This window comes from Alexandromys fortis, unplaced genomic scaffold (genome assembly GCF_014885135.2).
Source record: "Alexandromys fortis isolate MF-2015 unplaced genomic scaffold, M_Fortis_MF-2015_v1.1 scaffold_6, whole genome shotgun sequence".
NCBI lineage: Eukaryota > Metazoa > Chordata > Mammalia > Rodentia > Cricetidae > Alexandromys > Alexandromys fortis.
This window is the reverse complement of record NW_026067902.1, coordinates 7,501,642-7,528,894: the sequence shown is the minus strand read 5'-3', so window position 1 is coordinate 7,528,894 and position 27,253 is coordinate 7,501,642. Positions and strand designations below refer to the sequence as shown.

The following is a 27,253-nucleotide window of genomic DNA, read 5'->3' as shown; positions in this document are numbered from 1 at the left end:
GACCTCCAATTGCTTTGATGAAGCCCACCCACATTGTGGAGGGCAATCTACTTCAAGTCTATTGGTTTAAATATTGAATTCACCTAAAAATCAAACAACAAACAAAAAGCTCACAGCATCTAGCATTTGATCAAACATCCTGGACTACGGCCTAACCTGTAGCACAAATTCTAATTGGTCTTAATAATAAAAACCTGGTGTCAGATGTCGGGGTAAATGCTGAAAGATCAGAGAAGTAAAGGAGCCAGCCTCTAGAAAGACCTTTTACCTCTACTGAATTCTCAGACTAAAGGGGGCAAGATCCTGTCTCCATGAATTCTCAGACTGAAGCCTGAGCTCCTGTCTCCTCCTGCCTTACATTCCTCTCTCTGCCCAGCCATATCACTTCCTGTCTCCACCTCCCTAGTGCTGGGATTAAAGGTGTGAGCCACCACCGCTTGGCTCTGTTTCTCTTTTAGACTGATTCAATCTCGTGTAGCCCAGGAGGGCCTTGAGTTCACAGAGATCAGTCTCCCTAATGCTGAGATTAAAGGTGTGTGCCACCTCTGCCTGGCCTCCTCTATGGCTAACTAGTGTGGAGAGCTCTGCACTCTGATCTTCAGGCAAGCTTTATTTGTTAAAGCACAAACTATCACCACACTAACCAAGCTGACAATTGCCACCAGCCACCGTGTGCTTACAACTTCACCAGAGTGGAATGTGAGGGGCAGTCTGAGAGACAAGCTCTTGGAGACATTCAGTGGGTGCTTCCAACGAAGCAGGGTAGGGTCCCCACACCCTAGTTTGCAGAGGAGATTCATTCAAGATCCTAATGAGCCGGGGAGAAATCCAGTCCCACTATGTGGCAGGTCCCCAGCTCCTTCTACCACACTTGTGTGCACCAGGGGCCTCAGCTAGACTTGCAGAAGAGTACACTTGTTTTGCTTCTGATCTAAAACAGACAGTGGTTTGATTTGAGTTCCCCAAATTCACATGATGGGACCTTGGTCCCCAGTGGGAGAAGTGCTGTGGGGTGACTGGGTGAACTCTGCCCTGGTGAACAGGATAACCTGCTCACGGATTGTAGGACTTCGGGCTACTGTAGGAGCGGTTCTGTTTTCAGCTCAAGCGCGTGTACTTAGTGTGCACAAAGCCGGGTTCAACTCCCAGCACCAACAAAAAGAACACACATGTAAAACAGAGCTAGCTCTCTCTACCATGCTTTCTTGATCTTGCGATGTGGCCCCTCTGATCTCACTGTACATCACGAAGGTTCCCACCAGACTCTGACTCTGTGCTTGTAGACCTTACAGGCCCCAGAATATGAGCTAGATGAGCCTTCTCTTTGTTCCCTGTCCTCTGCTATTTTAGTATAGCAACAACAAATGGACTAAAAACATCACAACTAAGTCTGCGCACATCCAAACCATAAACCCCAGGGGATGGAAATTGGCTTAGGGGCTAAACTGTGCCTTCCTCACCTTACAACCAACCGCTAGAAGCAGACAGACCTCCCCACCCAACATCCACCCTCCACCTTACAACCAACCTCTAGATGCCTCCCCCCCCCCCCCCCCCCCCCCCCCCCCCCCCCCCCCCCCCCCCCCCCCCCCCCCCCCCCCCCCCCCCCCCGCCCAAGACCCACAGACCAAATCCACAGGGACCTTCTTCTAACACTGCTTTATTTAAATAAGGTCTAAGCCAGGTGCATTAAAAAAACTTTTTTTTAAAGGTTACAAACCCATGGTTCCCCACCAAGGCCTCATCAGATCATGTTAAGATGCCTACACATGTCCGTTTATTAGTTCAGAACCAACGGTTGAGACGAACCGTGTACCATTCCTAATAGGCAGGTTATAACAGAAAAGAAAAGACTCCGCACTACTAAGAGGGAAGCTGAAGGACACCAAGAGCAAACCCAGAAACCAGCAGCCTGGAGATGGAGGCTTTTCTGCAAGTTCACAGTCAGGAACCTCCGTGCTCAGTTTAATGGGAATAGGAGGGAAAGGAGGTGTGCGCCAAGACTCGGTGAACACTTTTCAGTTAGTCTCAAAGAATGAATGTGAGCTTATTCTTACCGATGACCTTTATCTGGCAGGAGCCAGGCTGGACAGAAAACAACCCAAGTAAAAACTTCACAACAGGCAGTGCTGGGGGAGTGGGCTCAGGGCGGCCTCCTGTCTCCTCCCTCACCCCAGACTTGCTGCTGTGGGATACTCAAACTCCTTTGGTCACTGGCCGTATTTCTTTCTTGGAAATGTATCCCTGATCCCCAAGTTCTCCGTGTTACAAAGCTTCAAATAAAATATGGGTTTTGTTTTGAGGTTTACTGGTTACTTGGTTTTATAGGAGCTGGTATTTCTTGAGTGTTCTTGATATCTGGCCAGCTTCCTCGTCTTCCACACCCTCAGCCCCAACACCAAATAAACACACAAAACACAATCCTTGCCAAGATGTTTTTGCATGGACAACAGATTTTGGAAGATCATCATATGCCACAGATAAAACGATAAAATGTCTTTATCTGGAAGTTTCTAGAAATAGTTAGCAAAGGAGAGGGGTGCAAATGTTTCTCCCGCAAACCTCAACTTGTCTCAGACCAACATCTTGGCCTTGGGCCATAGTACAGCTCTTGAGGCTCTCTCCTCAGCCTCGGCTGTTGTCTGTCCATTGTGAGCCGCGTGCTCCTCACCAGCACAGGCAGGCTGGTGTTTGGGCTTTGGGTCCCTTTCCAACTAACACTCTCCCCCTCCCCCTCTGTTTTAAGCCATCACCTCCCCACTGATGTGGTCACTAGAATGTGAGCCTGGGCTGGAGTTAACCTCCCCACCTGACGGTGCCTGGTGCATTGATCACCTTGGAACATAAGCCTTTGCAGGAGAAAAAAGAGTTCAGAAGCAGCCAAACCGCTTCTCACACCTTGGATTAGCCCCCACCCCTCCCCCCAGCCAAGCGTTGGTCTTTTATTCCTCAGGATTTCCGGTTCACTGCACACAATTACGTAAACCTACACGAATCAGCCTTGAAGTTCAAAGCCGCAAGGCCAAGTGACACCGGGGAGAAAATCCAGTTGCCGCAGTAGAGGTCCGCTTAGTGGCAGCTATCTTAAAGGTTCCCAAAGTTTACGGGGTGGGGCTGGCTCTGGAGTCTGACACCAGGCCCTGCCACACTAAGCAGTTCCTCTACCACGGGACCACACCCAACTGCAGGCTTTCTTCTTCTTTTTCTTCTTCTTCTTCTTCTTCTTCTTCTTCTTCTTCTTCTTCTTCTTCTTCTTCTTCTTCTTCTTCTTCTTCTTCTTCTTCTTCTTCTTCTTCATGGTACTTGAGATTGAAGTTGGCGTCTCACACACGGAGTGCTCTACCACTGAGTCACACCCCTAGCCAGCTTCCTAAAATTCTCCATATTTAGATGGTTATTTAGATGTGAGAAATGATTCTAGGGGAAAGACCAAGATGGATTAGTGGATATGTACCCCAACTCTTTCTGAACCCCACATTTTAAAAGTCAACACCTTCTTGGAGAGCCTGGCAACCTGACACTCTGCAACAGTCCCATAGTAACAGGATCACAAAAGAACCTTCACAAACCAGAAATCCCTTTCCAGTGAGAGGCAGTGCTCTGTGGAAGGCCCCCAAGTCCCAAAGGAGAATTATGGGGCAATATAGGCTCTGAACATTCAAGATAACAGCAGGTGGGAGAGAAATGATCCAAATCATTTTCTCAAATATTTGCACCCACAAAGCTGCCCTTCAGCTGTCATAAAGGACCCAAAGCTCCCTGCTGAATTCTGGGTTTTACTGAAGTCCACCGAAGTTTACGATTACAAGGGAAGCGGCATCCCCTGCTTGTAGTTTTGTGCTTTGCTGATGTCCCCTGGAGATAGGAGTGACACTACAGTCCTCTGGGTGTCCATCACACTGCCCGTGGGATGTTCGATGCTGCCCCGGCAGAGGAGCTAAGTTACTAAAGTGATATCCAGCAAAATGGCTCAGATGCCCCAGTTACAGGCTGCTCATCTTGCCTGGTGGCGTCTCACAGACCAGCACCAAGCTCCTACCATCTATCTGTCCCATCTCAAATGGTGCAAGCCACACTGGTGGCCAGCTGCATGACAGTTTCCCTAGCAGAGGGGGTACAGGGCCATTCCTGCCCATTCTACCGATGAGGCTGATTCTAAATATCAGCAGCAAAGCTGCTCAGAGGCTAAGTGAGCACCGTCCCCTCTGCCCACGCTTCACAGGACTCCCCAAAGAGCTTCCTTGACCCCTGTTTTAATCAACAACAGGACAAGTCTTCATTCTTGGAATCCAGCTCTGTGTAGAAGGTGAAGAAGCTTGCAAGTGTGCAGAGCCAGAAAGAATAATGTGTTCGCTTTAAACGCAAAGCCCCAACTCCCTGTGGGGACGACTCCCGCTGATGTGGCTGTGCGCTGGGACTTGAAGGGCCATCATTTCAGCAGGTGGCCTCTCTCCGTCCCTTCAGCCCTACCGGTGAGCACCTTCTGAACGTCATTTATCTCAGTCCACACCCAGCCCCGGCACATGAGCAGGCTGGAGTTACGTTCATTTCAGAAGACTTTTCTTCAAGCCAAGGAGGACACCAAGAACTCAAGTGGCAACTGAGAGGGCAGAATCACCCAGAAACCTCCACAAAGCAAGAACAGAGGCAGACTCCGCTCTCTCCAGGTATCCACACAGGACAGGACATTCATTGTGCTATCTTCAACGATAACCTCTGCAGTGCAAAAACTCGCGGACACATTGCATCTGCCCCGCAGTGACCTCATGTCTCCATTTCCCTGGACTTGCCCCAAGGGCGTGGGGCTTCCACATCACTAATTTCCAAGGATCTCGCAGTCACCCATCCTTCTTGGAAAATGGGGAGAAGAATCTCTGCTACAAACCTTCAGTCATTCCAAATGGTGAGCCTGCAGATCCCTCTTCCCTTTCAAACCGGGCAGGTATGTGTGACTGCCGTTGGCACCGGAAGGGGCAAAAGCCTTAGCTCCTCCCCTGTTCTTCCTGATCAGGAGCAGTGTCTGCCACCTCGTGGCACCTGTGCTGGCTGCTTGGAATTTAATTGCATGTGAAAACATCAAGGAGGCACATGGACATAAGAAGTACACGTATGCATATATGAGTGTGCACACAAATACACCCAGGTATGTGAACACACACACACTAAGGTATGTGAACACACACATTGTGGGGCCTCCTTAGAGAATAAAACAAAGAAGGACAGGGACCCAGAAAGAGGGAACATTTCTTCTGTGTCCTACTCCAGGGAGCAATGCTGGCTTCTGGGGCGCTGCAGAGGTTTGTGTGGAAGGCCGGTGCCTAGCCTCCCATGGGTCTTCTCAGGTCAGCGGCAGCCCCTGGAGTGTCTGGATTCCCCTTGCTCCCGTGGCTCAGATAGTCTCGGGGGTCTCTGCTATCTCCTCCAGCCTTTGCCGAATCATTAGCCGAAGCACGGTGTACCTGGGAACCAAAGCAGCCTGAAGTAGATGGCAGTCTACAATACGTCTCTTGTGCTTCCCTGTCACCCAGGCAACACCAGAACCAACCATCCTGCTCCTTAGCTCTCGTCATTGGCTACTCTCGCTATGCCACACGTCATCATTGCTATTCACACTACTCCACACGTCATCATTGCTATTCACACTACTCCACACGTCATCATTGCTATTCACACTACTCCACACGTCATCATTGCTATTCACACTACTCCACACGTCATCATTGCTATTCACACTACTCCACACGTCATCATTGCTATTCACACTACTCCACACGTCATCGGCTACTCTCGCTACTCCACACGTCATCACTGGCTACTCTCGCTACTCCACACGTCATTGGCTACTCTCGCTACTCCACACGTCATCACTGGCTACTCTCGCTACTCCACACGTCATTGACTACTCTCACCACCCCACACGTCCTTCCTTACTAGGGCAACAGGGAAAGACGTCAACTCCAAATTAGGCTCTTTCACTGTGGCTATGAAGAGTGGCAAATGATGGCTAGAAACACGAAGATATCAACAGCCAGGGTCCACTGAGTGCTCACACTGCCAGAGGCCCTGTGCACAGGACTCTCATGAGCCTTAATCAAGGCTGAAATATACAAAGTCACCAGTATTTCACTTTCTAGGGGAGCCTATTAAAATAACAGCCCCGGATGGGTCTGCCTATACCAGTTCCTGCTCGTACAGAAGAAACCCTTAACTACTGAACGCACAGTTTCATGGCTGGTGGGTGACTTCAGTTTCTCTAGGATGTTCCTGAGCCGTGACACTACTGGAGTGGGCACCATGGTGCAGGGCCCAGGAGGCACACTCCTCAAGCTCGGAGTGTGTACTCTATAGCAAAGGCTATGTTAAAGTCTAGGACATAGTAAGTGTTCAATAAAATGTCGGTTGTTGTCATACTAATTGCTGAAAACAGGAAATAAATATGTGGCTTTATCCTCCAACACCAGATTAACCACCTTCTATTATAGCTACAGAAGGCAGTCTGTTCTATGACTAAAATGACATCATCTATGACATCCAGAAGTTTGTTGAACTCTTCAACCCAAGTGAAATTTCCAGAAGAAACATATCTGAAGGAGGAAGGACGTGAAGGGTTTTAGAGTGGGCAGCTCTGGCCGTCTCTGCTGCGCAGACCACCTTCCTAAGGTTCCCAGGACATCTGTGTTTCAGCATTCTATGCCTGCACCCCTTTGGGACATGCCCCAGGACCTGTGCTGACCCTCTAATGATCTCCAGACTTTGCCCTCAAAAATCTCAGACCCTGAGCCTCATCTGAAGGAACACCAACTTCCGTCTGGGAGCCTCGTCACACAGCTGTGACAGGTACCCTACCATCGTCTGAACGTGCTTCCTCCCAAAGTTCATGTGTTTGGAGCCTCGTCTCCACACGGTGATGTTTGGGTAATAGTCAAATTTATATAGTCTCACAAGACTCCAGTTAGTTCTTAAAGTAACAAGCTCTTATAAAAAGCTCATCCCAAGTCCCCCTCTAGCTTCCTGTCTCATAGGTCATCATTGCCACGCCATAAGGCCCTCACCAAAGCCAAGCAGATGTGGGCTGCACATGCTCTTAACCCGCCCCCGCGCCCCGCAGAAGTGTGAGCTAAATGAACCTCATTTCTTTTTAAATAGCCCAGCCCCGAGTGTTTGGTTACAGAAACAGACAATAGATTAAGACCCAGGAGAGAGGAACCTCCCTATTTCTAAAGTCAGATTCCATCGAGATTTGAGGCCGGCACATTCTTTCCCAGAGTTCTTTCATAAGAGGAAAGGAAAAGATATTTAGCTATCTCATATCCAAGTAAGCTGCTGACACAAGAAGAGGGAATGCCGCTCCTCATGTCCCCGTCTGAGAGCTGGGTCTGCCAGTGGGCAGCCCTCTGGCACCTGTCCCCACAGGGCAGCAGAATGATGTATGCTGTGGATATGTTTTATTGCCATTGATTAATAAAGAAGCTGCTTTGGCTCAATGACTTAACAGAGTAAAGCCAGGCGGGAAATCCGAACAGAGATGTAGAGGGAGAGTAGGCAGTCGGGGAGACGCCATGTAGCTGCCAAAGGAGAAAAATGTAATCCGCCGGCCAGAACCTTACTGGTAGACCCCAAGCCTCATGGTAAAATATAAAATAATAGAAATGGGTTCATTTGGGCTGGAGAGATGGCTCAGAGGTTAAGCGCATTGGCTGCTCTTCTAGAAGTCCTGAGTTCAACTCCCAGCAACCACATGATGGCTCATAACCATCTGTAATGAGATCTGGTGCCCTCTTCTGGCCTGGAGGTGTACATGCAGGAGGAACATTGTATACATAATAAATAAAGAAAAAGAAAATAGAAAAGGAAACTGCTCTGTAATTAAATCAAAGTAAATGTTAAAAAAAAATAAATGGGTTAATTTAAGATGTAAGAACTAGCTAGCAATACACTTAAGCTATTAACCCAACAGTACTGCAATTAATACAGTTTCTGTGTGATTACTTCAGGTCTGGGCAGCCAAGAACAAACGAAAGGCCTTGGCCTACAGCAGAACGATTGGGGCCCTGACACCCAGCCTGACCCACTCCCCATGTCCCTGGCTGAGATCTGGTCTGTCAGCGTGCAGCCCTCTGGCACCAGTGTTCACAGGGCGGCTGAACAGAGGGGCCCTGACACCCAGCCTGACCCAGACACCACGCTCACTTGCGCATCAGCTTCTCCACCTCCCGGTCTTCTTCCTCCTGGAGTTTCTGGATGAAGCTTTTAAGGACTGGCATCTCAAACTTGATGTACTGGGCCACCTGGGGAGGGGGGGAAATAAATCCCCTTGTTACAAAATACTTTTGCCATCACTCTCCTCAAGGCACAAAGCCATCAGAAATCTAATTTCCCACTAGCCCAGGATTTCCTCATTCTACCCCAGGCTGGTCCAGTCTGCATGAAGAAGCCTGTGTTTATAGGATTCCACCTTGTGATTTCTCAGTTCTCATTTAACTAGTGTGAACCCCAACTCCAGGGAGGACTTCACACAGAAAAGGACTTCCCTCTCATGCAGGGATTCAGAGAAGGAGCTACTAGGGCTGGGGGTGTAGTTGGGGGTGTGGAGGGTGGGCTCTAGCTCCCTCCTGGGGCTAGGAGGGTGGAGGTGGTCTCTAACCTCCATCCCTAGAACTGCAACAAATCGAAGACCAAATAAGACCTTAATAAACTGCTGTGCTCCCCCCAGATGGGATATGAGGAGTCATCACAGCGCAGACTCCTGTCTCCAGTCTCTAGGTAGCCAAATAGGCACTTGCTTTAGGGAAGAGACTGACCTGGTACAGAGAGTTAAGACAGGGCTTTCCCTCCCCAGCCAAAAAAACAAAAACAAAAAACAACCAAAAAAAAAAAAAAAAACAAAACAAAACAAAAAACAGCTGAGCAGTAGTGGCTCAACTACTAGATTACCCGAATTTGGCCACCAATATAAAAACTGTTTCCCACAGTAGTGGTGCATGCTTTTAATCCCAGCGCTCAGGAGGGCAGAGGCAGGAGGATCTCTGTGAGTTCAAGTCAGCCTGGACTACAAAGTAAGTTCCAGGATAGCCAGGACTATTACACAGAGAAATTCAGCCTCCTCAAAAAAGAAAGAAAAAGAAAGAAAGAAAACAAACAAAACCAGAACCCTGACCTACTCTCTCAGCTTTCCTCCGGGTATTTAATATTCTCCCCTACAAATGCTGAGCCTGCCTGGGTCCCTTGTGGCAGCCACTGGAATTTCTGCAGACTTGACACATTCTAAATGAGTGGAGGCTTAAAACGAGCCTCCACGGTTTGGACTAGTTTCTTCTTTTAAAAATTGTCCACAGATTTATTATTTGTGTGTAATATGTATACATTACATGTGTGTGAAACATGTGTAACAGGTGCTCAAGAAAAGGCTTGCATGTACCACGGTGTGTAGGTCAGAGGGAAACCTTATCAGAGTGGCCCAGGAGGGGAGGAGTCCCCAGGGAGTCTCCTGCCTCCACCCTCCGTCTTACTCTAGAGCACTGAAATCATTGGCACATGCTGCCACACCTCGATATAATGCCACACCTCGATATATGTGGGTCCTGGGGATTCGAACTCAGGTCCTCACATATGTACAGCTCTTTACCCACTGAGGCATCTCTACAGCCCCTGTACTGGTTTCTCATGCTCCAACCCACCTGCCCTGGGAAAGAGAGCCCAGGAAGCTGCTGCCCTTCCGCTGGGTCTGAATAGGATATAAACTTACCCGAGCCAAGCACAGGGCTGCTGCTATCAGCTAGCAGAATCATGAGGAAAAGAGTGAATGTCATAAGGTACTTGGATTTGAGGGTGCTTGTTACTGTACTAACACTCAAGAAAAGAAATTCCCTGCTGAGTTCCCAGTGTTGGGAGCATGCTTCCAAAGTCCTCAGGGCCCCAGCGCCCTCGGGAGTCTAAAGAAATTTATTCCTCTAACAATCCCCAGAGGGCCCACCCTCAACTGCTGTCAAAAGAACCTGATCAGAAAGCATAGCAGCCATAGGGACAAAGCTCTGGTCAAAAAGCCACACAGTAACCCAGTAAGTGTCCTCCCCCGCCACCCCGACCCCTGCTGCTGAGGACCGACCATCACACAAAAGGGACTCACATCATAGGTGACCTCCTCCACCTGGTCCTTCTCCATCAGGAAGACCTTGGAGACCTGTTCACAGGGGCCCTGGAGGATGCGGGCGATCAGGGGGTAGTCAGAGTTCTTCAGCTTCTGCTTCTCTGAAAGCGATAGAATCAAGGCACCCTGAGCTAAGCCCAAGAGCCTTCTCACCAGGAATGGTGGCCAGCTCAGGAGTCCAAATGGGACAGGCAACTTATGAGATGCAGCCACACAAGACAGACTGTGTTGGGATGAACTACTCAACATATGGGTTATTAAAAGTAGCCCCCCCCCCCCGCCACACACACACACACACACACACACACACTACCATGCCTCAGACCCTCTGGAAGGCGCCACGCAGGAGGAACTGGACATCTGTCTCCAGAGAAAATCCAGTTCATTTTCTAATAGGCAGTTAAGTTTGAGAATCTAGTATTACAGCCCACGCGGCATTCCCTGGGGCACCTGTCCCGCAAGCTCACCAGGCTTGGGGACAAACAACATTTAGAATTTTAGGAAACATCAACGAAGTAAGAGAGGGTTTTGCTTTGAACTTGCTATTTTGAGTTAATTGAAGGATCTGAAGTGTACTGGGCCCCTCAGACTCACCACCACTGGTATGGACCACGTACAGGGCAAACTCCTCTGCCGAGTTCTCAATCTGAATCAAGAGGGGAAAAAAGAAGAGTGGAACATCCCAGCCTAGGCTTCTACAAAGTAAGAACCTTTTGTTTACAACCAAGAAGGACATGCAACAGGCAGGGAACTGTCAATCACGCTAGATAATAGCAGCGGAGCATCCTTCATCCGCAATGTCGGGAGAAGTCATGTTTCAGATTTCAGAGGTTTTCAGTTTGCGGATTTTGGCAGGAACTTTACCAGCTTAGAGCTTCCTTCTACAAAAACCTGAGACCCGAGGTGACAACTGAGTCATGTCATTGCTTGTTAAGTTTCTGAGGTTAGTGCATTTTAGATTTCAAGCTTTTGGACCGGAATAGTGAACACATATCAGGATGGGAAGCCCACACACTTAACATGTGTTCACTCATCCTGTGACATCCCATAACATGAAAGTGAGTACCACCCTCCCACAAATAAGAAAGCCAGGGCACAGGCGGGTTAAGGCAACTTGCCCTACCCAGCTGTCTGGCAGGTGGTCACAGGGACCCAAACTCAGAGCCTTGCGTCCTAGGTTTCACTGACTTCCAGGAAAAATAAGAATCCTCTAGGCAGTCAGAAGTGAAGTGGGCAAGGGTGCTTGCTACATAAGCCTGGCAACCTGAGCTAGATCCCTAGGGCCCACACAGAGTGGGGGGAGGGAATCAACTCCACAAAGTTGTCACCTGACTTCCACAAATGCTTCGTGGCACATGCATCTAAACATACATCACGGCACACGCATACACAAATAATAAACAAAAAAATCAAAAACACATGAATGCAAGGAATGAGGGTGTTTGTTGCTCTGTGTGAGGACTTGGATTTGAATCCTAGCCCCACGAAAGAACAGAACATATAGATAAAAATAAAATCATTGGGAAAATAAAAAGAATACTAGCTAAGCTCATATGTATAGTCCCAGCTAGTCAGGAGGCTAAAGGCTAGGATCTCTTGAGCCCAAGTGTTTGAGGCCAATCTGGGCAATATAGTGAGGTCTCGCCGGGAGGTGGTGGTGCACGCTTTTAATCCCAGCACTCAGGAGACAGAGGCAGGTGGATCTCCATGAGATCGAGGCCAGTCTGGTCTACAGAGTGAGTTCCAGGATAGCCAGGACTGTTACACAGAGAAACCCTGTCTCAAAAAAAAAACAGTATATGATCCTCGTTTGTATAGTGGTGAGTATCCCCGCCTGTCACGCGGGAGACTGGGGTTCGATTCCCCCGACGGGGAGCCAAAAAAAAAAAAAAAACAGTATATGAGGTCTCATCTCAAAAAAAAGTAAATAAGCAATCCTTGGTGTTTTAATTGCCATCTTGACACAATCTAGAATTCTGGGAAACGAGCCTCAGAGAGGGATGTCTAGAGTCTGTTGGTCTGCAGAAGTTATCTTGATGTTAATCAAGGCGGGGGATCCTCTCACTGTGGATGGGACAATTCTCTAGGCGATGGATCTGGGGTGGTGGAAGAGTGGGGAAACTTGCCAGGCTCCCCCACCCCACCTCCCTCCCTGACAGCCCCGAGGCTCACAGCCCGATGGAGAGAACTTACCTTAAACTTGTTGAGCAGCAGCTTCAGGACCTGGGGGGTGGTCATGGTGCTGTTGATGCGGACATTGGTGACAGAGCCATAAGCTGGTGTGAAAACTGATGTCTGTCAACAAAGGGGGCTCTGGTTTAGGGCAGGAGTGGGGACAAGGACCGAGTCTCAAAACCAGCGAGTAGGGGGCCCAGGGACAGTATTCAAAACATGTCGAGGAGAGCCCCAGGCACTCTGGCCAGCATCATCTGTGGATATAGACAAAGTGGCCCCTAGTGTTTGCCCAGCTCAGACTATGCTTCCCTGGCAAGTTCAGGTCTGAGCTCCAAAGAGCAGGGTTAGAGATGAGACCAGATAAGCAAAACATCCTCAGAGACCCTTCCTCTGAGAGACCAGCCTCCCACCACGCACTTGGGTGTGAGGCGGTCTCCGGCCACCCTCCCACCATGCACTTGCTTCTGGTGAGATTTAAGCAGCAGAAAGGAAGGGAGGGTTAGCTAGCTTGGGGTCCCTGAGCTGAACTGCCACCTGTAGGCTTGCTCAAAAACAGCCATCAGCTCAGGGGGTCAGAGGGCAGCAGAGAAGAGAGTAAATCTTCACGGTCTGTTTTCAGGGAATGCATTGACAGCTTGTCAGAGAACCAGAGAGAGGCAGCAGGTACGGGCGGGCAGGCGCCAAGCCCTTGTCTTCTCTAGCTGGCGCTAGGATTTGACTGACAGAACACTCTCAGTTCAGCCTAGCGGTAAAAAAGCTACAGGCGGCCTGCCTGCTAGGAGGGAAACTCAAGTCCCAGGGTAGAAATTAGACAAGTTTGCATCCTGAGCCGATAGGATGAGGAATCTGGGGAGGGGATAATACTAGACTCAGGGAAGATTGTACCGCTCTAAAGATCTCAGCCAATTGGGAAGTATAAAAACCCTTGTTTTGTACCAAATGGCCTGCTAGCCTTCTTGCCTTTTCTCTAGCATGCCACTGACTCTGCAAAGTCATGAAATAAACTCTTGTACTTTCTCTACGGAGTCTCTAGTACTCTTATTATAAAGTGGGGATCACTGTTGCTCACACAGGGTGCTGGGTGCTGGGGGAGGCCAGGGGTGGGAGCAGGAATTAGCTACACAGATTGACATGCCAAGACAAGGAGTGGGGGTCATGAGATGTGCTCATGCAGTTTTGAAAGCTAAACCTGCTTCTGAAATCTCCCACACCTAGTGGAAACAATTCCTCACCCAAAGTACTGAGTATCTCAAGAAGACAGCAAAGCCCCCATCTCATTCATAACCCTGAGACTGAACTGAAAATGCCTGGCCTCTCTGGGTACCCCACTTCCCTAGGATCACATGGCCTTAGCACTGAAGTGGCAGCCGCCCAGAAAGCAGCGATGTCCCTGAGGTTTCCCCTCTACCTTGTGATTGTAGAAATGGCCATTGATAGAGAAGCGATGGCGTCTGATTCGCCGCTGGTCACTGGATGTCCTCACATTGCCACGGCGACGCACCCCAACATCGCTGCGTGTGCGCATCAACTGTGGGGTGTCCTCCTGCACAGGCTTCAGGCCCCTGGAGTCTGAGAAGAAAGGGGGTAGGGATGGACTGTCTGCTAGAGCCCGATTCCCTTCAAGGCTGACACTGTGGCACCACTGTTTCCCCAGAAACACGTTTTATAAAAATGATTTGCTGCTGGAGGAGACATAACATTTAATTTACGGAGATTCCAAGCACAGGCCTCAGTGCCGGCCCCCCAGGCTCAGATCCCAGCTCTATCCCTGCCATGTTTCCCTGGCCTCTCGTGCCTCCGTTTTCTGGAGGGGTAACAAGAGCCTCTGCCTGTGGGATCATAGTGAGGGTGTAAGTAAGTTAACACAGAAAACAGGGCCGAGAACAGCACCGGACTCAGGCTAAGCCTGACGCCAGGGCGTGCAAGACGCTGCAAACAAGCGGCCTCAGGGCCCACCCAGGGAGAACCTTGAGGGTGTGACACTGAGTTGGAATCAGCCAGTCACAAAAGGACGTGTCCTTCATGAATCAGCTCACGTGAGGTGCTCAGAGCAGACACAGTCACCGAGACAGGAAGTCAAATGGTGGCTGCTGGTGGTGAGGGGCCTGAGGGGCTGGGGCTACTGAAGAAAGTTGTCTAGAGGGAGGTTGAGAAGGAGCCATAACCACTCCAGGAGGTGACAGCAGGCCATCTGCTTGGATCTGTGTGGATTTGCATGCATTTGCTTGTTCTAGCAGGAAGGGTGCTGCAGGCTGCTCTAAGGAAGGGAAACTAAAGGCAAGGAGGAGAGAGATTTTAAATTCTTTCCTTTTAACTTTTTTTCTTAAAAAAAAGGTATTGATTCATGTGGATTTTATATATTTATACAAAAAAGCCACAGGTTAAAACCACAGCTGTTGTCACCCACATGGCCTCTAGCTGGAGCTCACGTACCTGTGGGGCTGGGGGTCTCGCTGCTGTCAGCGGGCGCATCCACTTCTGAAATCTGGACGGTGGGCATGGTGAGGGGCTTCAGGGTGGTGCTGAGGGTGGCAAACACATGGGACAGATCTGTTTAGCCCCTGAGAGGACATGTCCCAATTTCATGGCCCCCTTCCTGCAATGGGAGACTTGTCGCATGCCATGCAGGAGGGCATTAGCACACATCAGGCAAGCAAGAGACAGGCAGGCTGTGCTGGGCATCCAGGGGGCTGGTCTGGACCCCATTTTAAGTGCTGGATGGGGGCAAGGAACTCGGGAGAAAGATGTCCGGCCCCACCGCTGTAGCAGCATAAGCCCTCAATCTGTCAGGCCCAGCAAAGCCTGTGTGTGGTCTGTATGGAGTCTCAAAGCACATGGGGGTCTAGAACTCATTTTCTCAGGACTCCAGGCTCAGTTTCCTTCTGTTGGAAGAGTATCTCAGAAACTGCCTCTGGCATCTATGGCTCACGAGTGATGAATGCTCTCAGGGCTTCAAGCGAGAGAAGGGACCATAACAGGTCGCCTGAGCTGAGATCCGGGTTTGCTGTGGTGACTGGGAGCCCCAAAGACAAGTGGAGGCAGCTCAGAAAAACACACCCAAACCCAACAAGGGGTTTGGCCTAAAGAGAGAATCCTGTTTGATACCAAGGACCAAGGCGAGAAGAATGGGGGCTTCCTAAGGCCTGTGTTCCTATGATGATAGTGTTAAGGGAAGAAAAGTACAATTGAGAAGCTGCAAGAATTTCTCCTCAGAGCTGTCTAAGTTTCAGTCTGCACCCTTTAGAACCTAGCAGGTGATTGGCCCAGGTAGCACCCCTCTCTCTGGGGTCAGGAGCAGAAACTGGCGTTGGTATCTCACACACAGTCCTGTCTGCAACCTTTCAGTTATGCTGGCATCTGGGACACACTTCTGAAAGTCCTTAAAATATTTACAGGCTTCAAGAACCAGCTTGTTGTCAAGGGGAATGGAGAAAAAAAAAAAAAAACAAGAATGCAGACTAAAAAAGGGCATCTCCAACTCAGGGCATCCTGGGGAAATAGGATTTGCAAACCCATCTCACTCAAAGAACAGAATGTAACAATCTAGAGGTCAAGGCTGAGCAGCGAGGGTCTAGTTCACCGGAACTGAACCACGGTGAAGGCTTGCTTCTCTACGCCCAGTGGGCGGAGCGACAACTTCCCTCCTTCATTTCTCTTGGGAAGAGCCATGGTGGTTCGAGGGTTTGGCTATTCTGTAGCCATTTCTCAACTGAGGAGAATGATACACTTGGCTGTGGAATGTAACAATGTTCCAGGCAGCCAGCAGAGAGGCTGGGCTCAGTTCCCCTTTAAAGCAGAAAGCACATCACTGTGGTTTTGGCCCAGCAGCCATCCCCACTCCACCCAGGCTCCGGCCCGAAACACCACCCACCTCAGCAAGTTTCAAGGGGAACAAGGCTAGTCACTTGATCTTAAAACTGAAGTCCCAGAGAGAACAAAACATCTTCCTGATGCTGGTAACCAGCTGCTCATTTGGCCACCGGAGGTGGGAGATCACGGACCTTGCAGTGAGGACCAACAGGGGACCCCCTAGCATTTGTGCTATGACCTGGTCCAGGTGTACAGGAGACCCCTGGCTGACCTCACTTGGCTGTCTCAGACAGAACATTCCTTTTCTCCTATTAGGTTCCACCAAGATTGAGAAAGCTTTGGTCAGGAGGTTCAAATCCTAGATGCCCCTGGAACAGGCCCAAATCCAGCTGGGAGGATGTGTGTGGGTTGGCGCCCTCTCAGAAGCCTGCAAACTTGGATCAGTGAGACCAAGAAGAACCCTGGAGAGTCCAGGGCTCTCCTGGAGGGAGGACCCACTGCCACCCCGTTCCTCAGCGCTTCCCCTTGCTGACTCAGAACCCCTCCTCCTCACTCTGTCTATGGAGTCAGGTCAGAGGCCCCTTTCTCCCCCTCCCAAACCCACAGCAGAGAGCAGTGGGGGTTCTAGGAACTGGACCAGGAACCTCAGCTTCCGTCACTCACCCCTGCGCGCCCAGGTTACAGCCAGAGTGCCAGGAGGAGGAGGATGGAGGCGGACGGATGCGTTCGTGGTCATCCTGCATCTGGAGTCGAATGGGCCTGCGCAGCCCCCAGGAGATGTTCAGCAGCCCCTCCACAATGAACTCGTCTTCCTCCTGCCACGAAACAACCGGGGGGGGGGGGGAGTGCTGAGCCCAGAGTGGACCCATGGTATGCGAGTGGTGTGCTGTGAAGTCCCTAGCTCTCTGCAGCTGACCTCAAAGGTCAGAAGCACAAAACTTTCTGTGGAGGGACTGAGCTGGGCGAAGGCAGCATGTGGGAGATTCCCCAGCAATGTGCTCCCAAACCCCTGTGTCTTTGAACCTGAGATACACGTGTGCAATTCATCAAACCCTCTTATTGTCCTTAACCTAATGACTTTAAGGAAATCAGAATACAATGGCCACCAGGTATGATAGCTCATACCTCTGGTACCAGTACTGAGGAAGCTGAGGCAGGAGGATTGAGTTCCAGGTTAGTATGAACTACAGAATGAGCACCTAACTTAAAAAAGACAAGAAAGAAAGGAATAGAGAGGGGGGGGGGAACAAAGATGGAAGGAAGGAGGGAGGGAGAGAGCGTCAGGATCTTAAAATAACAGAGACTGGCCTTACTAATTAGAAGCAAGAACAAAACCCTTGAGCGGGCTGTTCACCTTGTGTTTAGCAATCCAACCCGACTTAGGTAACGGGGACTCAACGCTTTCCCCCAAGTTTACTTACAGAACACGCTCCTGAAGCAGGACTGTTGCCTTAAAAGGTGTCAAGTGTCTGCCAGCTGCAGGGCTGAGTTTTTAAAGCAAAACTCCCTTGTGCCTGTCATTAGTCTAACATACCTCGACACTTCCCAAGAGGTGAAGAAATCCTTCGGGAATTCCAAAGCTATACTCAAAGGTTGTTGACCAACAAGAAGTCCAATGTAGAAGCTCCCTAAGTGCAGCCCCCCCCAATCCTATTCAGGCTGTGAGATCTCAGAGAGGAGCTACAGAATCATTCTGCTTTGATTACAAGATGTTCCCACAGGCTATGGTCTAAATGTTTGGGTCATTGCTGGTGGGAACCTTAGGAAGGAGGTCTAACTGAAGGCAGTGGGTCACTGAAGTAACTTCCTGTTCGTCTCCACTCCCTACCTGCTATGAGGTGAAGAAATTCTCCCACATGTTCCCACCACTAGGATGTTCTACCTGGGCACATGAAACCATGCGTAGACCACGCCCTCTGAAAATGTGAGCACGAATAAATCCTCACTCTTTTTTAAGTCATCTGCCAGGCTGTGCATTCACGGCTACACAAAGTAATCCCAGGATAGAAGCAGGCCAGCCACGCTGGGCCCATGCTCACAGCCCAGCTGCCAGTTAGCCCCCTCGAGGGTCAGGCTTCTTTTCTTCCTTCTGAACCCAAACTTTCATGAGTGTCAGAGCGGGGCCACGCACACCTTCCCAACATCTGCTCAGTGATCAACCAACCTGAGCCAGAGGATCGTCCTCGTCGAGAGGCCGAGACAAAACAAGATGGCAGAGGAATGCAACAACCTTGGAGCAGCTGGTGTTCTTAGGGAGAAGGGCTTTGTGTGGGCAGGGCTGTTTATATGGTTTCCAGCTGGCCAGGACTGGCATTGCGCCTTTATTTTGCCTAATAGCAGGGTGGAATTTAACCCACACTAGGACTCGAAGCGAAGTTCTTTAAGAGACAGGGAAAGCCACGGTGCCTTGTTTTCTGTTCCCTAACAGCTTCCCTTAGTGGCTGAAAGTCGCCGTGCGCTCGCTCTCTGTGTGAACTAAATTACCAGGTACTGATCACTTGAAAATGTATTCTAATCAGCCAAGAGCAACTGAGTACAGTCATTCTAACCAGCTTCTTTACAGTCTAGAGAGACAGATATGAAATGAGGTAAAAGAAGGACACCCACTGACATCCTAAGTCCCGGTGGGGTCATTTGCCATGGCAGGAGGGACACCTTACCTCTCGGTGGCGGAGCTGCAGGTTCTGGCCTTCATAGTACAGGTTGTAGGTCTTCAGATGGAGGAGAAGTTCGTTCCTTGGGGGAGAATTACATTACCAGCTGAAGCCATCACAGTGCAGCCATTCCCTCTTCTGCTCACCCCCCTCAACTGGCCTCAGTGGCCCTTTGAGTCTTTGTACACATGGGTGTGCACACACACAAACACATACACACACAGGTACACACATGCATTGAGAGTTGTGCACCAACCACCCCATCGGCACCTTTCCCCATGACCAAGGTCAAGATAAACATTAGGAAACAGCTTGGAACATCATGGCAGCCTGTAGACAAAGACTGGCATCTCCAGCATTCTGCCCCAACCCACAGGCTAGCAGGCATAAGTCACAGACTCAGAGACAAATGCCCTATCCGTGCCAGCAGGAGTTCTGCTTCTTGAACCTTCCTTCTCTACTGCTTGCTGGGAGTGAGGACAGGGTGACTGCTATTGGCTTTCACAAAGCTCTGAGACTTTCACAGACCTTTTAGAAAGTTGATAGAGATAACTTAAGACTGTAGGAGGCTCAGCTTAAAGCACCATGGAAACCAAGACTGTGGATCACAAGAGTCTGTTTTCTTCAATGGAAGGAAATGAATGATGCTTAGTCACCGGAACACCAGAGTGAAAAGTGGGCAATCAACCTGGTGATTCTTTGCTCTTCTATTGTCTCCGCCTGAATCCCCCAATATCCTGAGCATTGTTCATACCTCGATCCTGCAGTGAATAGAGCGCATCCCTAGGACAGAGGACCCATGTACTTGGCAGCTTCCACCAATAGAACCTATCCTGATGCTCATCACAGAACTTTCTCCAGGCCCTACCCTGAGCTCTGTTTATCAGCCAATAGAATCCATTCTTATTGTAAAGATCACAGGCCTCAAGTTCTACTATGTTTAAATGTGTAAGTGCCCACAAAGATGGCACTGTCCTGAGTTCCATTCTCCAAAGGTTTGCAAGGGGTGAGGATGTGCTTGTTCCTGACTCTGGGGTTTGCTGACAAAGCCCTGCTCTCTTTAGCAAATTCCCATCAACAGAACAGATAAATAAAGGAAGTTATCGTCACGCAATGGAGCAACACAGCAATGAATACACGAAAGTACCACATACTATATGGATGAAGCTACTGTGTCTCACGTTAACTGGAAGAAGCCAGACCCTTGGAGAGCCATGAACAGACATGGGCCTGAGGAACCTTCAGGATCCTGGCAATCTTCTACTCCTGATACACATGCCTGCTGTTTATCACTCCAAGAGGGACACCCGGTGACAGCTTGGGAGGCTGCCTACCTTGTGTGCCACCTGCTTCTCAGGGAAGAGGTGACCAAGCTCAGCCCTTCTAATCCCAGCAGGCCAGTAGGAAGATTTTTAGATCCAAATAGAGAATGTGGACCCCAGCGGAAGTCAAACCCACAGGAGAATCCATGAGACTCAAGACAAGTTAAACCTCAGTGAAGGAGCCATTCTACGCAAGCTGGACTGAGTTAAAGAAAAATGTGACCCCCCACAAAACCCCAACCAAAGGCTTGCTGTGCTATTCAAAATTCTTGCTCACTAGAAGTCTCCAGGGAAACCCTTTGGTGAAGATTCGAGAATGTTCTGGATCTCATATAACAGGCGGCTCTACATGGCCAAGTGTAGTGTCCTACAACAATTTAGTGTCTGATAAGCTAAATAATTTTTAAAGGTGAAGAGCATCCAAGAGCTAAAATCCCTGTGCTGGGCCAAAGACATATGGTTAGACTTGCAGCGGGACAGCTTAGTGTGCCTCTTTCATACCTGAGGCCCTGGGTTTGATCTCAAGGGGATCGGAATCAATGTCTACTCAACCTCTGGTGTTTTATCAACAAAGCCTATTCCACAGACAATAACGTACAGGAAGCCATGGACCAGACCCTTCTCCTTTTTCCTCCCTCATAGTATGGAACGAACTGGGGGCTTGGGGTTGTTAGGCAAGTGTAGCAAAAGCTACATGCCCAGCTCCTTTTTCTTTTTAATTTTGAGAGAGGATTTTACTAAGTTAACCTAACCGCCTTTGAATTCAGCACAGCCCAGGTTAGCTTTGAACCAGCAATCCTTCTGTCTTAGCCTCCCAAATTGCTGGGATTGAAGGTGTGTGTCATCAAGCCCCACGGACCCTGCCTCATGCCTATTTTAGTGAGAGCCATGGCCGTCCGCGGCTCACTACTGCAGCCTTGTCTTTCCCTAGGCAGCACCACAGCAGGGGCAATGAGCCGCGTGTGTGTCCGTCTATGGCAGCTGTGACAAAATACTGGAGACTGGGGAGCCTCAAAACAATAGGATTTCATCTCTCAGTTGAGGCTGAGGAAGTCAAGATGAGGCGACAGCTGATTTAGCATTCAGCAAGGGCCGGTCCTTCACGTCTCCTCTCTGCTTCCTCCCATGGCAGAAGGATGCACCAACTCCCTCTGGCTTTTCTTAAGTCCATTCATTCCACAGATAAGGTTTCCACTCTGACAGAAGCCCACATCCCACTCCATCACCACAGGCTTCAGACTTCACAGGGAATTTGGGGGTACATACACTCGGAACCTAGCAAGCAACCAACCATCAGCCGATCCCTCTCTCTGGGAAGCCTTGTTTAAGTTCCCAAAGGCGCTGGGTCCTATTAGCCCTTTTCTGATCAGGCTGGGTTCACTGGTTACTGGGGGCATGTGTTCATCTACAGCTGCTGGTTCTCTCTCCCACTCTCACTAGACCGTGTTTGGCTGCTATCTGCTCACACAGATGAAACTCCTCTCCCGGTGGCTTCCGTCTACCCACAGAGCCCCGGCAACGGCTGAGCAATACTATGAGACATCTTACTTGGACATGTATTTATCCTGTCCACACGGGACCAGGGCAGTTTGGTGCGTGTAGTCCATCCTTCCCTTCTCGTCTCATCAGAAGGAGAGGCCTGTAATTGAAAGGAGAAGCCAGAGTTGAGAGCCAGGCTATGACCTCGGCAGATCCAGCAGGAGACAGAAGGAGACAAAACCAGCCAGAATGGCTGCTCTTCGCCCAGATCCACAGCCGGAGCAGCCCAGAGTAAGCAGAGCTGATGAGATGCCCTACTGACCCTGTACCCTCACACCCTAGAAAAAACACCATGGGATTGAGCAGGACTTCTGCCCCAGCCAAGGAAAATATGGAAAACAAAGATGGTCTAAGGATGGCCAAGGAGTCTTCTCTCTAAAGGACATCTCCCCCACAGACCAGAGTCTCATCCTGCAGGGACCTCCCAAAGTCTACTGAAGCTGACCGAGGGCAGGGAACCACCTGAAATGTCCAAATAAGCCATGCCCGGCAGTGCAGCCTAGTTCCGTGAGCGCCCCTGGAATGCAGAGTCAAAGGCGATTCATTGCTTGGGAAAACAAGTAATGGATTAGGAAACCCTGTCTCATTTGTTTCATCTCACAGAAATATATGCATGTCTACACCCCCCAAGCATACGAAACCACATATTCAAATCTGGTCCATGATAGACCAGTCTTCACCCACTGACATGTATAGTTGTGGGTCTAGCCTTCACCCACTGACACGTGCAGTGGACTGTGTTCTGTTGTGGATCTAGCCTTCACCTGCTAACATGTGCAGCTGAATTATGCTCTGTCGTGGGTCTAATGCCAGAGGGCATTAGATGATGCTTGCCAGCCTCCCTGGCCTCTTCCTGCTCAAAACCAGTAGCAGTGCCCCTGCCATGACGATCACAAAGGTGTCTAACACTGAGCATGGTGGCACATGTCTGCAATCCCAGCACTTGGGAGGCTGAAGCAGGAGGGCCACAAGTTTGAGGCCAGCCCAGGCTACACAGCAAGTTCCAGACAAGCTTAGACTACAGTGAAACGTGCTCAGCCAGTGCTAGCCTGTCCCCACCACTCTACTGTACTCACTCCGGCAGGCGCCTGCTCTGCCTTCCTGCCAGCTACCAACCCGGCACTACAGGCACCAGGCATCTTCCCCGACAGACTTTAGCATGTCTGTCATTAAGCAGAATCCACTGTGTTTATGGAACCAGAAGGGGCCTGCCCTGATCATACCTTGAACTGGACTCCAAGGGCACTGAGCCAGACCTCTGACCCACAGAACTGTCAGACAATAAAACTGTGTTGTTTTAAGGCCCTGAGTTCGGGTGATTTGTTCCAGCAACTATGAGAAATGAACAAAAGGTTTCCACAGCCAGAGTGAGGCTCACAGCCCATCTGTGTCCTCAACAGGGGGACCCTAAGCAGACAGTGGGGTCTAAGTTCTAAAAACTTGGGTTTTTTTTTTTTCAAAAACCTATCAAAATCTGACTGCAAAAGCTGAGTATATACTGTACAGGAAGAAAACAATAAGGCGGACAGACTGTTTTAAAAGCTTTTCTTTCCTTCTGAAGTGGCAGTTACTCTCACCTAGCAAATCTCCCAAAAGGCCCCTTCCTGCACCCTTGCAGGTTTTCACATTCCACGAGCACTGGCCGTGTGACTAGCTGTACAAAGCACACGGTTCCCTGCTCTCAGTGTGCAGGGCGGGTAGACAGAAGGCATAAACGGTTCTGTCAAGGGGGGGGGCAAGACCATGGTGGTCCCCAGGAAGGACACGACATCTGAGCTTAGGTTGGGGCCTGGGGACCAGCTGGATTCAGTGACACCCCTACCCCCACTAAGGTGTCAGTGCCAACAGCACAGGGTAGATACGTCCAGGCAGAGGCACACCTGTTGCAGAATACTAGTTTAAGATGAGTTACATTTGTTTATGCTGTGGGAACATTTGTTTAATGGTGCAAAGATATGTGCTGTTTTAAAATTTTTTATTTATTTTTTACATACCAATCCCAGTTCCTCCTTCCTCCTCTCCTCCTGCTTCCTCCCGCTTCCCCCATCTGCTCCTCAGGGTGAAGCCTCCCCTGGGAAGTCAACTAGGTCTGCCATATCAACTATGTTGCGTTCTTTTATGTTGCATTTGTTTAACTCTGTAAAGTTGTGCTACTTTGCCTGCCCAAAACACCTGATTGGTATAATAAAAAGCTAAACATCCAATAGCAAGACAGGAGAAAGAGTAGGTGGTGTTGGCAGGCAGAGAGAATAAATAGGAGGAGAATTCTGGAAAAAGACAGAGGATCAAGTAAGGAAGGCGGGGAGGATGCCAGAAACCAGTCACCCAACCATATAGCCAGACATGGAATAAGAAGGAAAACAAAGATATACAGAAATAGAGAAAGGTAAAAGCCCAGAGGCAAAAGATAGATGGATAATTTAAAGTTAAGAAAAGCTGGCAAGAAACAAGCCAAGCTACGGCCGGGCATTCATAAGAAAGAATAAGACTCTGTGTGTATTTATCTGGAAGCTGGGTGGCAGGCCCCCCAAAAAGCCAAAGAATAAAAAAACAACCAATAATGGCAAACCCTTTGTACAAAATGGGAGTGTGAGCCTCTGAGTCAGAACAGACAATGTCATGAGAATGGAGAGCTTTAGGGCAAGCTTCCAGGTAGCCCAGCCAAGAGAGTGGGCAGAGGGAGAGGAGCCCCTAGAGGACAGAGGGGAAACAGGAGATGCGGTGTGCTGACAGCCTTTAGGACAGGGTATCCAAGACAGCGGTGATAGTGGAGCCAGGAGCTGGTGGTGCAGCCCAGGGAATGAATAGACACATGGAATGGACTTTCATGGAACTACATGAAAGTCGTAGGGGACTTTGGTCAGTCATTCTATAGGCGGGTACCAATGACAACCAGATTAATGGTAAAGAATTGTTGAGGACTATGGACCCCCAGACCCTGAATTTCCTGCGAGCCCCTGCCTGCAGGAGTAAACAACTTGTTTTCCTATGCTTGCAGCTGCTCTGAGTAAACAATTTGTTTTACAGCTGCTCTGAGCATGAGAACCTCAGGAGTTCCTGATGGCAGGGGAGTGGTTTCTGGTGGGTTTGCATCTGAGAGTTAGGGCGTGGCTATTCATCAAGGAAACCCTATATAAGCTGCCTTGGACCATAATAAAGACGACATTCCTCTCTCTCTCTCTCTCTCTCTCTCTCTCTCTCTCTCTCTCTCTCTCTCTCTCTCTCTCTCTCTCTCTCTGTGTATGTGTGTGTGTGTATTTCAATCTCTAGGCCCTTGCCTGACTCGCAAACCGTACCATAGCACATATGGCAGGTGTTGCGCTACAAAGAATGAGACTGACCACTAGCAATTTTCTCACCTCAAACACAGGAGAAGTGCTATTGTAGTCTTTTCTTTGCCTAATTCTTTCTTCCTTCCATTATTGTTCTTCTGAAAACCCTTATCTTCTCTAATACCATTCATCCATCCTCCATTCTGTGTATCCTCCCAACCACCCATCATCCTCCCACCCATCTATCTATCTATCTATCTATCTATCTATCTATCTATCTGCATTCATCTATCTATTCATCCATCCATCAATCCATCATCTCACCCATCCCTCCTCCCATCCATATGGCCATCTATCCATCATCAGCTTCCCATCCATCCCTCTTCCCATATACCCATCTTCTCATCTGTCCATCTATCTCCCATCTATCCACCATCCATCTGTCCATCCATATACCAAGCCTCCTATCATTTTCACCCATAATCTCCAACTCTTATGCTCTTCAGAATTATTTAACTAGTCTCAAACTTACCAAGCGTATTTTCTGTAAAGCTCTCTTTGTTCACTGCCTCCCTCAAAACCTATAATTTAGTAATTTTGTTTTGCATCTGAAAGCAATCTACCCTGCTCTTCAGACAGTTCCTTTTTGATACCACATCCTCTTAAACCTCCTGGGAATACCAATTAGAGAATAGGAGCCGTCTGTGTAGTTATTAAAATCTACTTGATACTAGAGGCAAAATAGGCAGATCAACAAGACAATGCACATCCAGAATTAGAACCAAATATATCTGGAAACACAGAATGTGAACAGCATCTCCAAATAACAGAGAAAAGACATACTAGCCAAAAATGTCACTAAAGGGCCGGCTGGCCTTGGGACAGGGACGATGCAGAGATCGGAAATGAATTCTCTTTTATGCCTTCCACCAAAAGATTATAGAGGCACTGAAGTTTCAATATTAAAAAATAAAATGGTAAAAGAATTCGACATGTGTGTGTGTTAAACTAGATATGAGAAAAAGAAACCTTTCCCAGTCAAGATTCAAAATCCAGAAACATAATACTTAAAAAAAAATCAAAGTTTTCAATTTCTGTTTTTTTTTTTAAATTTAACCCCATAGAAAGTCAAAAGGCAAATAGGGGAAATAGTCACAATGCATGTGACAAACAGTTAATGTCCTTAATATATAAACGTCCTTAATATATAAAAAAAAAACTTAAGAATTCAAGTTATTAACAAATCTTTGAAAATTTTTCCATCTCTCTTGGGACCATTTTTACTTGCCAGATTAATAGAGTCAAGTCATCTGGCAGCCCCAGTTGTAGAAATTCCTCAGCACCTCTTTCTAGCCACAGAGCAGTCTTCCCACGGGCATAGCCAGAAATGGTCTACTATTGGATCTGCATAAGGTGTCTGCCCTATAGACTCACATTAGGCTGCCCTGTTTTCTCTGGCCTGCTTTCTCCTCACATATTTTCCTTATTATTACGCTTCTTGGAGTGTAAGGAGAATACGTCCGTAGGCTACCATGTTGTCGAACTGACATGGGAAGTAGTTGCAGGTGGGTTGCAGGACCCTCCATCTCCTCCCAACCAGCTAGAAAAATGAAGCTAAGTTCACACACAACTCAGGGCAAGCCCCAGAGGATCTTAACAGTGGCTTGGAAATTTAGAATTAAGTTCCTCACAGGAGGAGGGTCAAAGGAAGATGGTTGGTGGCGTTGGAATTTGGGTTCAACTGGAGACTTCCTCCAAGGGTGACCCACAGCTTCTTTGCCCTTGAAAAGGGGACATGGCAGCTGCTGGTTGTAATCCTCCTGCTTTCCCTGTCATTAGCTAGAATTTGTAGGTTGCTGTACTCTAGATGCCTTGGAGGAATCATTTATGAGCATCATGTCCCACGGTGCCTTGAGATCAAACTGGTGGTTGCCATGTCTTTGTAGAAAAGACAGGAAGAAAGGAACCAGAGGCCACATCAGCTGGCATCCTGGGCACATGGCAGAAACTCCCTCTGATTTATCACACTGAGAAAGGATGAAAGAGAGGGAAGGAGAAAAAGGAGAGACAGAAGAATGGAGAGAAAGAGGAGAAGGGGACAAGAAAGAAGGGGCAAGCAGGGTGTAGAGGCGCACGTCTTTAATTCCAGCACAGGGGTGGCAGAGGTAGGAATCTCTGTGAGTTCAAGGCCAGCCTGGTCTATGTAGAGTTCCAGGTGAGCTAGGCTTCACAGAGAGACCCTGTGTCAAAGGAAGGAAGGAAGGAAGGAAGGAAGGAAGGAAGGAAGGAAGGAAGGAAGGAAGGGAGGAAGGGAGGGACGGAAGGAGGGAGGGA

The 27,253-nt window shown here is 49.0% G+C and overlaps 1 protein-coding gene across 3 annotated transcripts in view; it reads right to left on the bottom strand.

Moving 5' to 3' along the window:
* Positions 1–1,642: 1,642 nt before the first annotated feature.
* Rassf2 (Ras association domain family member 2) overlaps positions 1,643–27,253 on the bottom strand; it is a 39,022-nt gene continuing 13,411 nt past the window's right edge. For all 3 annotated transcript variants that reach the window (XM_050134286.1, XM_050134287.1, XM_050134288.1), the window contains exons 2-11: positions 21,657–21,747; positions 18,793–18,868; positions 16,796–16,947; positions 14,756–14,844; positions 13,731–13,891; positions 12,341–12,442; positions 10,742–10,793; positions 10,127–10,248; positions 8,191–8,288; positions 1,643–5,459 (exon numbers count right to left, since the gene is read on the bottom strand). In XM_050134286.1, coding sequence (XP_049990243.1) covers positions 5,390–5,459; positions 8,191–8,288; positions 10,127–10,248; positions 10,742–10,793; positions 12,341–12,442; positions 13,731–13,891; positions 14,756–14,844; positions 16,796–16,947; positions 18,793–18,868; positions 21,657–21,715 — 981 coding nt within the window. In that variant the 5' untranslated portion in view covers positions 21,716–21,747 and the 3' untranslated portion in view covers positions 1,643–5,389. The remainder of the gene's footprint in view (positions 5,460–8,190; positions 8,289–10,126; positions 10,249–10,741; positions 10,794–12,340; positions 12,443–13,730; positions 13,892–14,755; positions 14,845–16,795; positions 16,948–18,792; positions 18,869–21,656; positions 21,748–27,253) is intronic.